The 17166-nt window shown below is 34.5% G+C and overlaps 2 protein-coding genes across 7 annotated transcripts in view; one reads left to right on the top strand and one right to left on the bottom strand.

The window, feature by feature from the left end:
* Nucleotides 1-8973, top strand: part of LOC121415537 (protein unc-13 homolog B-like) — a 60035-nt gene extending 51062 nt beyond the window's left edge. For 5 of the 6 annotated variants that reach the window (XM_041608773.1, XM_041608770.1, XM_041608769.1 and 2 more), the window contains 4 exons: nucleotides 1985-2153; nucleotides 2714-2809; nucleotides 3321-3480; nucleotides 4033-8973. In XM_041608773.1, coding sequence (XP_041464707.1) covers nucleotides 1985-2153; nucleotides 2714-2809; nucleotides 3321-3480; nucleotides 4033-4327 — 720 coding nt within the window. In that variant the 3' untranslated portion in view covers nucleotides 4328-8973. The remainder of the gene's footprint in view (nucleotides 1-1984; nucleotides 2154-2713; nucleotides 2810-3320; nucleotides 3481-4032) is intronic. The other variant, XM_041608768.1, reaches the window with a different exon arrangement.
* Nucleotides 8974-9480: 507 nt separating this feature from the next.
* On the bottom strand, nucleotides 9481-12977 carry LOC121415535 (succinate dehydrogenase assembly factor 4, mitochondrial-like). Its single transcript, XM_041608766.1, has 2 exons — nucleotides 12872-12977; nucleotides 9481-11322 (listed from the first exon to the last, which is right to left on the bottom strand). The coding sequence occupies exons 1-2, from the start codon at nucleotides 12951-12953 to the stop codon at nucleotides 11021-11023; spliced, it is 384 nt and encodes a 127-aa protein (XP_041464700.1). The 5' UTR covers nucleotides 12954-12977; the 3' UTR covers nucleotides 9481-11020.
* Between the last annotated feature and the right edge of the window lie 4189 nt (nucleotides 12978-17166).

Below are 17166 nucleotides of genomic sequence, written 5' to 3'. Positions count from 1 at the left end.
TTGGATGTTTTATATTGTAACCCCATCCTTTTGTGACTATTTAAAGTGTACCAATTACTTGAAAGAGAAATAGAATATATGAAATCAACCATCCCCATTGGTCCAAAAACGAAATATCAAGCAAAGTTGGAAGCTTTTATTGAAATGCAGATGTCACCCAAGAATACTTTAAATCAAAATGATAACTAACTACTTGAGATTGGTACACTTTATAGAAGACAAAAAAACTCATGTTGTGTGATCAGTTCTTGTCTTGTTGTTTTTGTGTTTTCTTTTTTAGTTGAAGTGTTTGGTTACATAAAACGTTTGAAAATATTGGTTGTGTCTTTCGCATCAATGCTAGCTTCCAAAGAAAATTTAATTTTATTGGCTGTTGTTAGCTTGTTACTGTTGTAACAGCCACTGATTGATCGTGCCCTTAATAAACATAGCATGGATGGTTAAGATTCTCAACAAGTAAGTCGATTCATATGGGAAAATATCAAGAAAATATTGTTTAAAAAATGTTGAAATTTAAGACTAAGAAGGAAAATGATAAATTCAAAATTCATTGGAGAAAAAGGTTTTGAAGTATTCAAGGTAATATCTTGTTTTGGTTTTATCAAAGGACTTCATTGTCAAATCTTTGAGTGATATTTATGAATTTTTTAGTATACCTCTCTTTACTTATTTATATTTTTTCTCAAGGATACATTCAAGTCTAAAAAGTAGTTATGCAATAGATTACTGAAATTAGTTTATGAAAAGGATCACACATTTCAGAAATGACTCAAGTATACTGATTTTTTTCCCCATTTTCTCATTGAAAAAATATGGCATTTGATATTTCTAATATTTCTATTCTGTGAAACCCTTGAAATTTTTTCTCAGTTTAGAACTTTGCATATTTATTTTGTTTTATGAATTGCTTACTGACATAACCTTCTTGTCTTTTAAATTACTCTGTATTGTTGGGTGTATTTTCTTTTGTTGTGTTCTTTGTGTGAATGATTTTAGTTCTTTACAGTTGTGTATTAAAACATTGTGGCAGCATCGTTAAATGGCTCCTTTAGTTCGCTGAGTAGATTTTGTGTTTTTGGTCTTTGCACAGCTTTTACTAGTTTATGATTAACACAGCTTTAAGATGTTTGTAGTTCTGCATTAGAAGCAGTTGTGATATTTTGTTGAGTATGCTTTATTCCATTTCAACCTGTCTGGTTCACACCAGTGACTAACATTTGAAGTGAAATTGTACCCTGCTTTTGCTGTTGCATTAGTAAATATTTCATCATTAGTTGATGTCATTTAAATAGAAATGTCATTGAATCTTATGCTATTTTATTGTTGAAATAAAAGTAATGATCTTATTATAGATTAATTTTGTTAAAGGAAATGAAAGATCATGAATATATTACATTTATGGAAAAATATATGGGTGTCTTAAAATAAATTCCAATTGCTATCGTAGCATAGTTAATCATTTAGGGCCTCTGTGAAAAGTGTAAATTTTATTGCAGTAAATTTCTAAAGATATTAACACAATAATTTTCATGATAATTGAAAACTAAATCACATTTGATTCATATTAGCGATCACAACCTATCTTATCAAAAGTCAGTGACACATTTGTTTCAGAGTAGTAACTTGGTCTTAACCTTGTTGATGGTATTATATTTAAACTAGCCTATTTTTAATATATAACAAAGGATGCTAAATAGAATAATGTAACATGTAAAAAAATCACAATATTTTTTTTTATATTTACTTCTTATAATGATATTGGATGTAGACTTTAGTAAATGCTGTGCATATGAACATGAATACAGACGATTTCTACTCTTAAACTGTCAAATCATTTGATAATTTACAAACTTTTCTGCATATTTCTGGAAAATTCGCCATAGAGCATTCCTGAAATTCATAATTAAAAGAAAAAGAATGTTTCAAAAAAATTATTAGAAATTTCATTCTGAGCCGCTTAACGTTGCTTCCCCGTGTGCAACAGGGTTCTTTTGCCCATCCACAGCAATACTTCCATGGCTCGGGCAACGGTCTTAAACGCAACTTTCTAGAGAAGAGCCCGGAGCTTCAGTCCTTGCGATACGCCCTATCTCTCTACACTCAAACCACCGATATGCTTATCAAGACTTTTGTACAGACCCAGAATCAGCAAGGTATTCCATTATTAATTGATTTGTATTTGAATTTCATGATGTATGTAGTTGTTTTCAGTATAAGATTTGTATAATGGAATCGAATGAAATATAATATATATAATATAAATATTTATTTCACACAAATATGACTTTTTCTCTAAACTTAATGGTGATTTTCATTATCCCATAACCTCTGAATGATTATTGAGAAACACATTTAATTAATCTAAGTAATTGAACATTTTTTGTAAGGAATCAGAAAAGGACATTTGAAAATGAGTAAGGATATGCTGATAAATAAAGTGACAGATGAATAATTAAAATAAATCATAGAAAAAAATCAGTAAGATAGAAAAGATGAAAATAAATCCACTTTAAAATAGTGTGCTGAGAATGGAATTACAGTTACATACCATAAATGAATATAATGACAACGCACTAGTTACTATTAATTACTCCTACTTTGAAATGAGTTAATAGATAGTTCAAAGAAGTAATGAAAATAACAATTTTGATACAAAATGTAATATATTGTGCTTTTGTAACATTTCATCCCCATTTCTTTTCTTGGATTGCAGATCAACCAAGTGGTACCATGTCTTTTGGTGAGCTCTCTATTCAAGTCGACCTATTCACACATCCTGGTACTGGGGAACACAAGGTCAATGTCAAAGGTCAGTTCAGGTCAATGTACTCTTCTCTCCCTCATCTGTCATCTCTGCTATATGTTTTACATTAATTTTATTCAACCAAAAATTTATGCCTATCCTAATTAAACAACTCACCATGCTATTTAAATATGCATAAAGCCTTTCCACAGCTATTCTTGTTTTCGAGAATGATTCCTTCTTTTACAGTTTAAAAAATGTAGCCATGATGGACCCTCGATGGTGCTCACCTAACAAAGAAAAAAGTAAAAGTCTACAAAGTTAATTATCCCCACATTGGCTTGGAAGAATCAATCTATGCCTGTCAACACAAAGGTTTGCAATTGATTGAAAAGGGCAATTACCAGTCAATGCCATTGGTGCATATTGTTTTATAAACCCTCTTCCAGCCGATCAGAATCGTCGCTTGAAAATTAGTACTTGGTCACAACTGTTTATGATATGGCCTGCTTACTTCACACTGGGGTTATTTTTTAATTGTATACAATCTGTTTCTACTTATGTGTTTTTATTGCAGTGGTTGCCTGCAACGGGCTGAGATGGAACACGACAAGTATGTTCCGACCATTTGTAGAAGTCTACATGATAGGTCCTCATCTGAGCGACAAAAGACGCAAACATTCCACCAAGTCCAAGGCCAATAACTGGGCTCCCAAATACAACGAGACCTTCCAGTTGTAAGTTATACCCTCTCTGATCTAACTTCTAGTATTAAGTAATATTAGTTTAAAATGATTATAGTCTGCGTTTTGTATATTATGTCTCTATGCACATCCAAAGAACTTTGGATATCATTATCCTGGCTTATCATTATCCTGGCATTTCGAGGAATTAATTCCTGCCAGGTACTCATTTGCTTCACCTTAGTGGAATGGGACAAATGTAGTTTAATGTCTTGCCAATGGAGATTAGTTTGCACCTAAAGCTGAAATTTTTCCTTATCCAATTTGACTAATAAAAGAATCTAGTGCTCGGTGGGTGGGTGGATGTATAAAATAAAGATGAAAATGTTTGTTAAAGGGATTGGAAATCTGTGCTTTGATGTGTATAAATTAGATCTTCACCTTGCACCTCCCTGTCACAACAGCTGCTTCACATCTGTTTGGTATTTGGAACTTGACAACAGCTTGCGTATCGTGTGGTTCCATATTGATAAATTTTCTTTTGACTTAATTTTTTCTGTGGATTTTTTTAAAGTCTTGACCTTTGTATCCCATCACACCTTGCAGCATCCTAGGTAACGAGGATGAGCCTAGCTCCTACGAACTTCATTTCTGCGTGAAAGACTACTGCTTCGCCAGAGAAGACCACCTCATCGGGATTGGCGTACTTCAGCTCCACACAATCGTAGAATGCGGAAGCTGCGCCTGCGTATGCACGCTAGGACGCAAGCTACACGTCAACGACACGGGTGGGACTATCCTACGCATCCTATCCCAGCGAACCAATGACGAGGTGGCACGAGAGTTTGTTCGCCTCAAGTCAGAGAGGAGATCCGAGGGGGGTGATCAAGGGAGGAGCTGAGACCGTGGGAAATCGGTTGTTATATTCTGAAAGAGTACCTCATTTCTTTATTATGTTGTTTCCTTTGGAGGAATTTTGCATTACTCTTTTTAAAATCTAAGTGCCTGAGTATGTTCAATTTAATGTGCAACTTTGCATGTTATATTCAACATTTTGACTATTCAATTGTTATGTATGAGAAGGTTTGAAATGATTCTATTCCAGACATTTCAAAATGAAGTATAAGTTCTCATATTTCTCACTATGCTTATGCAGTAAATGGGTAATTCTACTGGCTAATAGTATCTATTAGATGACCAAGCCCAGCTTTTCTCACGCACTTGTGATTCTTTTTCGAACTCAGTACTTGTATGCTGTATTCACATTCAGAGTATTAATTCACCATGTAATAATTTTTACTTCACTAAGAAGATGAATAATTTCCCTCATTTGTACTAGTTGTAAATGTCACTGTGTCTTGCATATTGTACAAATTTTTATCTAGAATTAATGCAAATATATTGCCATTGATAAATTGTGGTGTATTGAATTAAATGTGTAATTTTGTTTGTTTATTTGATCTGTTGTTGAGCATGTATGTACATATATTTTCAAATTCAGATTTAGACATGGAAAAATTGATTATTTCCAATTTCAGCATTCCTTGCTTTGTAGTATACTCTGACAGATTTGGATGGTTGTGTCTTTGTGGTTAAAAGGTGATTTTGTTTTTGTTTTTGAATTTATATAGAAAAAGAATAGAGTTTTATTTTCCAGATTCAATTGTGTAAAGCTTTTGATTACATTTTCATGCATTGTAGTATTAGGAATATTCCAGAGAAAAGAAATTTAAGTAAATTTGTATGTGTAATCATATAAGTATAGCAGTATTTGAAGGCAACTTACTTTTGTACCCATTCAGATATTGAATAGATGAATTCATTCTAATATAAGCAGATAAGACATAATGTAAGGGCAGAAGATTTTTTGTTGATTTTTATGTACAGTTTTTGTATATGTACTTGTTTGTGAGGAAGTATACCCTATTTGATGGGTTTAAAGTTGACTTGCCTTTTTGTGTGCTTTTAGCTTGTATTTGACAAAGAGAAACAATGTATGCCAGAAGAAAGCTATATTACATTTCACAAATGACAAAATTTATTGATATGTAAATATGTATGTGTATGTATTTATATCATGTTGCAATATTTATCCACTCATTTTGGAATATTTAGGTGCTATTGTATAAATCACTGACTTTCAGGATTAATTCCCACATATCCACTTAAGGGTATTACTTTCCACAATGAAGCAAAAAAAAAATCTTATTTATCACTCGACAACCATTTGCAAACATATGGAACAACTGATGAAATTCATTTCCTCATGGTTGATAATTAGATATTATTAAGAGAGTGTCTTTCATAAAACTGCCTGCTCAACAGAAGGCTTAAATGCTAAAATAGCCAGAGGACTGATGGCTTCAAATACTCTTCTAGGGAACTAGTAACAAGGATTAATGAAAGTACTCTGTATGTTGATCTGATATCCATTTCATGTTCTTTTAACATGGTAATGAATTGTATATTTCAATGTGAATAACTGCTGAATGGATTAATTACCAAAAAATGATCACGATACCTTTCTTTAAAAAAAATTGAAGACATGGTTTTAATGCGTGTAAATCATTTTATCATTTGCCAGAATATATTAAGAAATTCAAAATAGATTCCACTTCGGAAAATCCATTTATCAGAAAACGTTTTATTAAATTTCTTAATTTGCTTGAATTCTCTTTTCTCAAATTATTGATGTAATGTCTGATCCCTGTAGACAATGGGTCATATGTATTTTTTGTAGAGGATTCACTCTAGAACCGATTGAATTACCAATATTTTCAGATGTTTGCAAATGGTTGTTACTCTTCAAATATTTTAAACATATTCACTCAGAAATATCCCCTCCAATCTGATCAGAAATTTCAAATATTTGTTAATTTATTACTTAGGGATACAGTTTCAAATTAAGTTTTTAACTTTTGGTAAAATAGGACAATTACAAGAAAATAATCATGATTCCTTGTATGAAAATTAAATCTCTAGCATATAAAAACTGAGTTGAGCAAAATGAAATGTTTTCACATTGACATTTAATATGAAGCTTTCCATCAAAGTTTGATCAGTTATTGAACAAGATAGTATAAGGATAATGATTCTTTTTCTAATATAAAAATATGAACTGAACCTTCAGTGAAATTACTTTGATCTTGCCTTTTTAGTGTTCTTAGTACCTTGCAAGGATCATTATTACAGAGAAAATAATTGTATATGCCAATTGTTTCATGGTGGTATTTGTTTAAAATATTGCAAGACTCGATATAAACTACCAAAACATGCCATTCTTGATGGAACTTTTTAAAATGAACATCAAATTGTTTTTAAAAAAGGAACATGCGCTCTTGTGAATTTATTTTCTTGAAGCAGTCTTTAAATATTTTAAGTACAAATGAAACATATGGCATATATACTTAATGATTTAAATGTAAAACCACTAATAACACAGTGTGAATGATTTATATCAAGAGTGTCCTATGCAATAAGTAATCTTAGAGCAGTTTTACATTATTGTGCTAACTTTATTTAGTTACTTATTTCAGATAAGGTGATTTCTTTCTCGTTTGAACTTACATGTACAAGAGCAATGAATTGATCATTGTTGTCTTGTAATTTTGTTTTTCATTTCCCAAGAAAGAAAATGCAGCTAAATGAATACTTGATGTTAAAAGTGTTCATCAATCCCTCATTTACAGACACTATTTAGAATCAGAATTCTTGGCAGAGCACACAGTATGATGTTAAAAATGAGTGTGCCGGGGGGGGGGGGGGCTGAGCCGAAAGTTAGGGGACTGACCATGCAAAAGATCACAATAGGAATGATGTGCCCTCTGCCAACGGTTCTGTGGCCCCTTCTTAGGTATGTCCTCATATGAGACTGTACCACAACCCACCCTTAGTGTCAAGAATTTATGAATTTAGCTAGGCTCTGCATTTAGCTTATGCGTTAATTGTATTTAGGACCTGGACTTTGATAATCTTCATTTATACCCCTATGGTGTGTTTCAGGAAAGGACTAGTTATTTTATCTGGCAGTTGCCATAGTTACAGTGCTTACCAGCCAATCAAAATCAAGTAAAGTTGTCTGATCTAACCACTTTTCGGATGATAGAGGTTGATGAAACGGTCCCCAGAATTCAACTCAAATACACAGCACATGGTTGATAATCCTCTCAGTAAATGTTTCTGTGATTCATGTTGTCAATGGTACAAACTTACACACACTCTGAAGTATACTTAGTCGTTGTTGTTTTTTTAACATCCTTTGATGGTTTTGGATCAAATTGGTCTGAATTCGCTTAAACAAATGAGTTCCTCAGTTTCTTATCACACACAAGAAATCAAAAAAAGATGCACTCTATAGTGACATTAAATATCAGGATTTTTTTCAAAAAGTACCTTAAATATCCAATTCCCTAGTATTAAATATCAAAATTCTCAGTATTAAAGCGATAAATAATTGAAGTTCACGACCATTAGCATGTTGATAAGTAGATTCAAAACTATGCCTGTTCACCCGAAAAATTAGTTCAGTGATGGTGTGTTGAGTTGTGTTGCTCATGTAAAGAAGATGTTGTTGCAGCTCAACTACAAGTAACTCCATATCTGATTCTTATTTAAACATCGATTAAATGCATGGGAAGATAACTTTTTCAAAGTCAAATTAAAGTACAAAAAAATCTATTGAACTTGAGGGAAATTAATGTTTTGCATAATAGAGTCAGACTCACCATTATTTAGATTAATAATGAGCTGGTGGAAATTACAAGGACAAAAATCTCTCAATTTACATTGTTATTTTAAATGGAAAACAATTCAGTTAGAAAAATGAATACATATTCAATGCATGCATGAAGAGGACAGTGCGGCTGTGCCCCACTACTGAATAAAGTTGAATCGGTCGACAGAGGCTAGGCAGATTTTCCCTATAAGTATGGTATATTGATCTTCACATATTTAGATGGTCACACTTAAGGGGTATGAAATGTTTTATACAAATGCAAACTTTCAGATGCCCATTTATGAATGTCACATTTTTTCCTTTACTCAAGATTCCTTTTGAAATAATGGGTAAAAAAGGAGAATTTCATGAATTCATGGTCACATTTTTTGTAAATTCATATGTAGATATAGCCAGTTTTGTAACTTTTCACATTGAAATTCTCATTTTGAATTTGATATGAATTAAGTGAATCAGTAAATGTACACACTGCATATATTCAAACATTGTCACAATTTGTTTCCTTCAAAGCAATATTCCACTATTTCTAACATTTGGTTACTTAACTTGTAAAACTGTTTTGAAAGAAAATTCCTGTCAGTTTCAAGTGTAATTTATAAAATGTTTCATTGTCATACTATTGTTATCATCTAACTGTTGTCATAACTGTACAAATTTATTGATAATTCAATACTATATAATAAATATTATATGAATATATATATTACTATGATCAATAAAAACAAAATCTTCATTCCTTTTGATTTCATAATTTCATGGTCTATTTATTGTCTCCAAAACTGTTTCTCTTGTTGACAAGTCATAATTAAGGGGTGATTTAGAGTCTCTAACTGTGTGGTGAAAGTCGATAGTACAAACTATCACTTCCATGGCGATTTGGATGAAGCCATCTACATGTACGTGAAACCAAGGATTGTAGATAGGGTGACAGTTTGATCGCTTGTACCTTGGTCACATTTGCTCTACGGCGGCCATACGGCAAGTCGAAGAGTCATTTTATCAATTTTAATTCAAACCACCTATATGTAGTTGGTACAAAAAACTGTTTTCGACTCGCCATACGGCTGCCATCGAGCAAATGTGACCAAGGTATCAGGAAGGGACTGTTTGCCTTTTCCACTGTAACCAATCGGTGATCATATTTCACATCTGAAAATATTCAAGATTAAAGGAGAGTTCACCCTGACAAAAAGTTCATTGTAAAAATAGTAGAATGATAAAAAAAATATTGGTGAATGTTTGGGGAAATTCCACCAAAGATTCAGAAAGTTATTGGAAGTTTTCAAAAAATCAATGAAATGTCACTTTTTTTCCAAAAAATTGTAAATGATTTTATTGTTCTAATCATTCCATACCCACTCCTGAATGGGAAAATATTTTAGTCATTAGGAAACATTCAATAAATCATGCATCATGCATTTCATATGACATAACATATGGGGCAGCTGTTTGTACGAGGTCACAAATCAAGCACTTTAAATTCTAATAACTTTCTTAACTTTTCTCGAACCTTCACCAATATTTTTTTATCCTAGTATCTTTACAACAAACTTTTGTTAAGGTGAACTTCCTTTCAACTGTACATTGTAATCATTGCAATCGATTTTATAAAAAAAATACAATGATTTCTAGGCTTTGTGTTACATGCCCCTATGTCTTGCAAAGTGAGTGCCAGTGTGTCACATGGACAGAGAGCATGAATGGAATTGGAATACACATTGAGAGATAATGATCATAAGTAAGTCTTAGTGCAGTCAATGATGATGCTTTTGTAGGAATGGACTTTGCAGAATAATACATACACACTAAAATTGAATATGACAATAATGTAATATAATTTTTCCACAAAAAATAAAAAAAACACAAAAAGTCATATAGAAGCCTACTGCACTTGATATCACACCTAATTATTAGGTGAATACATTAGCAACTACTGACAAAACAAGATTCTTTAAAAAAAAAGTATTCAAATTGCACAACAACAAATGTAATTTCTTTAACTTTAACTTAAAAAATATCCTTAATTAACAAAAACCTGTTGATAGCACTTCATTGGAAAGCAAATTAATGTTTATTTATGTTTTTGACAGCCTATAGAAACATGTGTTCCTGGGTTAGCACACCATTATTTCTAAATACCAGACCTTTGGTGTTTTCAAGAAAGGAACACTTTATATTAAGAATGTTCCTTGACGGATAACCTGAGAATAATAGGCCTCTCTGTTCTTATATAAGTACAGTGTATAGTAATAAACTATCATGCGAGAACCGTCAATATTCCACTCTTCAGATCAAGAATCACAAGGGCAATTCATCAACATCTGAACGTGTGACAACATTCATTGATTTTTTTATTGGATTGATTGGATAAGTGACTGAATATCCTCCTTATGTGACATCTTTTACATATAAGGTATACATATAACTCTGAATAACATTTCTCTCAACCATGGTATGGATGATTTACATTCATGTCTGTCATCTGAGTTAATTTGAATGTGGTGTTTTTTCAAACAAAGAATTAAGAAAGCTAAAGTTCATGGTTCAAGTCTTCAAGATCTCCCTCACTCGCCCCCTCGCTCTTTATCTCTGTCTATCTGTTTCTGTCTCCCTGTCAAACTCTCTATGTATCGATATCAATCCACCAGAAGCATCTTCCGTTGAATATGTATAATAAATCATAAATCCTCTTCCACTTCTAAAATCATATTCATCAAGATATCTTCATAATCAAGCATCAGTTCTCACTTCTGGTTCCAATAAGTTAAAGAAAATATAATACTCTCCATGAACTTTGTTGTCTCTGTCCAAGTTCTTGCCTCGATGTCCATGACTTTCGTCTGTCCATTATAAATTTGATCAGAAATCGATGCATCGTCCTTTCCTCTCCCAGTCCCCGTATCTGGTTGGTTCCGGGCCCCTTGGTCCTCCCTTCTCACCCGTAACAGGATTCACATCATCAGGGAAAGCTTCCAAAGGATTCTTCTCAGCATCCCTGTGCTTCTCTGGCATCTGGTTGTCATGTTTGCCCACTGGGGTGAATGGCTTCTTAAGTGGGGCTCCCTCTGGAGATTGTTTGCCTCCATCACCTTGGTTACCAGTCGATGATGATGATGCACATCTGAGTGGTGCTGGGAATATCAGATGTCTTGCAGCAGTAACTAGCGACATAAAGAAATTGAGGTTAAAATAAGGTCAGGCCATTTCAAAGCATTTGATGTGCTTGCAATTGCATCCAAGTTACTTTGAAGAAAAAGTAAAATAAACTTAAATTGTGGCTGCACGCCCGGTGGGGTCACTCAGCCGCAAAGGGGGACACGTATGACCGTTACCACAAATGCAAGTGACCCCCTATTGCAGTCAATTTCAAGGACATTTTGTGAAATTTACCCCCCTATTTTCACGCAAAACAAGGACAAAATTGCGGTAAAATGGTACCTTGAAACACCCCTAATTATAAGATTGTAAGGACACTTTTGCCCATTTCGCAAATTTACCCCTATTTACCGTATTTCAAGGACAGGGCATTTACACCCTTTCCTCATTAGAGGAAATTGCAACACAGGCGTCAGAGTGCTCAGTCCTTAAAGATGACCAAGAGCCATGTCATACTGATACAATAATCCAAAAGAACTTTATTTTTCTTGAAAAATAAGAAAAGTAGAATTCTTTGTAAAAATAAATGTAGAGTTGTCCATATAAAGATACAGAGCATGATGCACGCGCCCTCTGCGGCTGGTGACTCGGCGACGGATTTTACTTCCCGTAATCGTTCTCCCCTTTTTCCTGACCCCTATTTCCATCAGATCGAGGACGGTGAGCACCCCTATTTTCACTACTTCGAGGAGTGTTCTGTCCGCGGACGTTCCGTGAAATTGACCCCTTTTCCCGCGATTTTGGTAACGGTCATGCGGTCCCCAAGTCATATTGAGTGACCCCACCATGGCTGCACGACAGCAAGCCGTCTGTCGCTCTGTGTACGAGGAGAAATTTAAAAAATAAAAATGTTAAAAAACTCCTCGAAACAGACACCTGCCAGCTGTCTAGGTGGTTGCTAGACCAAAAGCTTCGGTCTCTGTTATGTTGGTTGTTCAGCTGAACTCCGTTGGCTTCATCACCAAATACAGAGACCGAAGTTCTAGCGCGATCTGTACAGGGGACTCAATGGCCATATGTTTATGTACTTAAGATCGGACAAAACGGGGAAGTGAATTTGCGTGACAGCCGAGGTAAGTCACTGTTTTTGTTCCTTTTACATGTAACTTGATTTTTCTCCGTTTTTGGGCAATTAATGCCAAGAGGGAATATTAATTTGCATTTTGGTCGCAATAATTGTCAATTTTTTTATTCATTAAAGACAAAAATTGAAGAGCCCCGACGGGGGGATTTTGCATTGCAAGTCCCCTAATGGTGCGTGCACGATAGCGAGCCGTCTGTGTACGAGGAAAAATTGAAAAAAAAAATGTTAAAAAACTCCTCGAAACAGACGGCTGCCAGCTGTCTAGGTGGTTGCTTGCAGTGAACAAGTGATTACCTAACTTACACAGATATGTACATGTGGGTATTCCCTTGTAAAATTAAATAACAAGCAAATTGTCGCGCATGGAATTGAATTGAAGCACTGAGGGAATAAACACACTCAAAAAGACAACCCAGAAAAATGAGGATCAGAAAAAGAAGCACTTCAATTCGAAGATGGTCATAACTCACCACTGCACCGAGTAAATGGCTTTAATTGACTCATTTTTAAGAATTGTGAGCAGAATAGCGCTGAAGCTCGGGAAGCTGCCATATATTATATGAATGTTACGAAATACAGGCTCATTTACAATGGAGGCTTGAAAGAGTACCAGAATATCAGTAAATAAATCTTACGCTTTTATTTTTATATAAAAAAATGAATACAAGTAATAAGAAATATAAAATCAATATAAATGCTTTATATGTGGAAAAAAAATAATTTGATATTAACATTTCCTAACATACATTTCCAAATCAACTGGCGCGAATTTGTGGCTTAAAAATAGCCAACTTGACTTCTTTCCTGGTACGTGTCTCCCATAGAAATAATATTACTAGTTTCTATTACTATAGGCCAGAAAATCTAATCATTTTGATCCACCCTTCAATTCAATAACATTCAATGGTATAAATTTCTAAAGGCTAAGTGTTATAATTTTAAAACATTTATAAACATCACATTTTTATACTAAGCGGGGAGTATACTTGGAATTTCTCAAACTTCTTGACATTATTCCAATGGACTAAAATGGTTCCCACTGGGCATTTTACCTATATTACCCGGGTACCATTCGCCCTCTGATACATACATACATATATAGCTACAAAAATATTGATAAATTTTAAATTCATTGTTATCAGATTTTTGCCCAGTGAGCGTTTTGTTCATTCAATCTTTATATATTTTATTATTTATATTTATAATCATTTTCAGTCTGGATCAATAGCTTTCTGTGTAGGACTATCATCCAGCTGTGTAAGAGACCAAAATTTTTGAAGGACTCCTGCATGGCTCGGTGTATGGAAATTAGTTACTTACAATAAGTGAAAATTTTAGGCCCATTTTATTCCCGGGGGGCACTTACATTGACGAGTGGATACCATGCGCGACCCCCAAAAACACGTAAAAATGATGTCTTTTTCATGATAGGGCACGTTACGTATAACGTGATAAGAGTGTCAAAAACACAAAAATATTGAAAAAAGGGTATCTATTTCGCTCGGAAAAATATATGTGTTTAGGGTCAAATATGCGGGGATGATGAAACAAAATCCAAATGTTTTATAAAGGATCATCCTTTTTGCCCCAACACTTCGTGTTTAGAGTCCGATTTGCGCGTGGTGTGGAAGTTGAGGCCGTACTAATGATGTCTAAAGGTAAAACCGACTACCGACAGACGTGTGACATGCTTGTTTAGTGGTTCATTTCAGGGAATACTTGTAAGAGTATCGTTTTGTTTCCGATACTTGTTAAGGGGTGCATTTTTGGAATGGAAAATACATCGCTGTTTTTTTTTGTTTAGGGGCAGTTCTGGGGAGCGTTTCATCAACATTTTTGTCCGACAAGTTGTCAGATCTGACATCTTTCCTTGATTCTGATTGGCTGAGAGGTACTGTTACTATGGTAATTGTCGGATAAAACAGAACTTGTCGGACAAACTCCCTTCATGAAACGCTCCCCTGGGAATACTTGCCAATAGTAATTTGTTTCCAATACTTGTTAAAGGTCAAGTCCACCTCAGAAAACTGTTGATTTGACCAATAGAGAAAAATCAGAGAAGCACAATGATGAAATATCATCAAAATCGGATTTAAAATAAGAAAGTTATGACATTTCAAAGTTTCGCTTAAATTAGTTATAATGAAGGAGCCAGTTACATCCAAATGAGAGAGTCACTGGCGTAAATCCCGGGGGTGATGGGGGTATATCCCCCCGGCCCCACTTTTCAAGGAGGGGGGGGGATGGCCTGTACAAACACCCCCCCCCCCCCACTTTTTACGAAAGAAATGAAGAAAAAAATCACAAGAGATAATCGTTTTATTGGTGAACATTCTTCATGAAATACCGTTGAACAAATAAAACAATATTATTGAATCATAAAATGCAAATTTAGAGCCATTTCACCATTTCCAAATTAAATACTTCTGTCCTTATCATAACATTGCAGAGAAACCCCCGTTTCATCCTATTCATCAATGTTGGGGTCTTTGGGAAGGGATTAAGATGGAATGTCAAAAGATTTTGAATGTAATCTCTAATGAAACCATTAAACCATCATGGGGTAAAAAGATAATAATATTCGAGGGGTATTTGCCATGTGGACGTACGAGGGGGCATGGGGCACGTGCCCCCCCCCCCTTCGGCTGATACACAAAAAAAATGGGGAAAAGGAGAAAAGAGGGAGAAAGGAAGAGAAACGTAGTGGGAAAGAAAAAAAATATTATTCATTATAATGTTATATTGATTGCATGAGAAACATTTTTATCAACTTTATGAAACATAATTTGCCCAGGGCCTGCGTCTTCATTATTCCTGGTGCTCGCATTGTCTGTTTAACGAGATAGATAATCCTGTTGTACTAAAACATCCCGTTTTCAAGTCAATATAAACCAAACATATTTCCTAGCACTTGAGTTATCATTGTTTTATGTAGTTACATAATGCTTCTTTTTCATGACTCAAAAAGTGATTGCCCCATGTTCAGGTCTTCGTACAGAAACATTTCCTGTCCGTGATTACGTTCGCATTAGTGGATTGGTGAGATATGTCTGCTCGTCATGAATTCCTAAAATCAGTCCTTAAAATGTCCCTTCTGATCTGAATATAAAAAATCAGCTCGCGCTTCGCGCTGGCATCATTTGTTTAATGAAATACGCAGGTCCTAGTTAATTCCTACAAGGAAACCTTAGAATGCCCCACTTCAGGTCTGAATTATCTAAATTTTCATCTCTCGCTTCACGCTCGCAATATTTGATTAGTGAGATGCGTCCGATAATCGTGATTGCAATGACTAAAAAAAGTGTTTCATGTGTTCAGATGTAATTCTAATAAAATCAGCAAGCGCTTGGCAATCGCATTAGATGACTATGGTGAGATATGCATACCCTGTGTGGATTCCTGAAATATATTCCTTAATATCTTGCTGTTCAAATTGGGGTCAAAATATACGAAAACTTCAGCTCGCGCTTCGTGCTCGCATTGTTTAGCGATGCAGGTACCTATCATGATTACACAAATTTGATTACAATGTCCCTTTTTAGATGTGAATATAAAAAAATTCAGCTCGCGCTTCGCACTCGCTTTATTTCATCAGTGAGATCCGTTTAATGACATTGTCCTTAAAATGTCTCTATTAGGTCCGCAGCATAACTGGCAACTGAGCGCGCTCACTCAGTGATTCAAAAATTTTGCTGAGTGCAATGATCTAAAAACCTGATTTAAAAAAAAAGCCAAAATATTTCAGTCATCCCCCCCCCCCATCAACACGGATTTACGCCAGTGGAGAGAGTCGATGATGTCACTTACTCACTATTTCTTGTTTTTTTATTGTTTGAATTATACAATATTTCAATTTTTACGAATTTGATGATTAGGACCTCCTTGCCTGAAGCACAAAATGTTAAAACAATGGAATTTGACGTGTTCAGGGAGGAATGAAACTTTATTTCACATGACAATTACGAGAAAATGAAAATATTTCATATTTCATAAAATAAAAAACAAAAGAAATACTGAGTGATGTCATCAGTTCCCTCATTTGCATACCGACCGATATGTGCATATAACTGTTTTGTGAAATGAATTGAAACTTTAAAATGTCATAATTTTACATCCGATTTTGATGAAATTTTCAGTGTTATGCTTGTTGAATTTTTTCTTTTTATTCAAGTCAAGATTTTGTTGGGGTGGACTTGTCCTTTAAGGGAAGGGTTTCACACGCCAATACTTGCATTTTCAGAATATGGAAAATACGTGTTTAGGGTGCTTTTCAAGAACCCGTGGTCGCGCATGGTATCCACTCGTCAATGGAAGTGCCCCCCCCCGGGATTTTATTCAAACTAATTTGGAGTTGGCCGCCCTGCAATGGCCTAAACGGACATTCAGGGCCCTGAACGATCCGGGTAGTAATGCAAATAAAAAAAAGGTTTTCACAATTTCACTACATAATGAAAATCAAATTGTTGCCGAGAAATTTGAAAAATAAAAAGAATAAAAATGTGCTGCATATGGAGAATAATACATGCAGCACCCCCAAGGAAATTTGGGGAGTTGCATATCAGCACCCCCCGCTTCCCATTATCCCATGTATGCTGACATTGGGAATTTGCCTATTATAACTAGTTGCACATGGGCTTAATGTTCTATCCGGTGTTCTATTCATCTTCTTATTTCTCAACCTGGTAACATTCTTTAATGCAACATTATAAAAACAAAAATTTATACTTATTTCATTAGTTTTCAATTTTTTCATTAGTTTTAATAT

Source organism: Lytechinus variegatus, chromosome 5 (genome assembly GCF_018143015.1).
Source record: "Lytechinus variegatus isolate NC3 chromosome 5, Lvar_3.0, whole genome shotgun sequence".
Classification (NCBI taxonomy): Eukaryota; Metazoa; Echinodermata; class Echinoidea; order Temnopleuroida; family Toxopneustidae; genus Lytechinus; species Lytechinus variegatus.
This window is presented reverse-complemented; position numbering and strand designations above follow the sequence as displayed.

Bases quoted from the DNA above. Each gene is read 5' to 3' on its own strand.
- LOC121415535 (XM_041608766.1), bottom strand. From the start codon at position 12,953: ATGGCAGCTTCCCGAGCTTCAGCGCTATTCTGCTCACAATTCTTAAAA. The intron at 11,323-12,871 runs GTGAGTTATGAC...TTATGTCGCTAG, and splicing joins GCCATTTACTCGGTGCAGTG to TTACTGCTGCAAGACATCTG.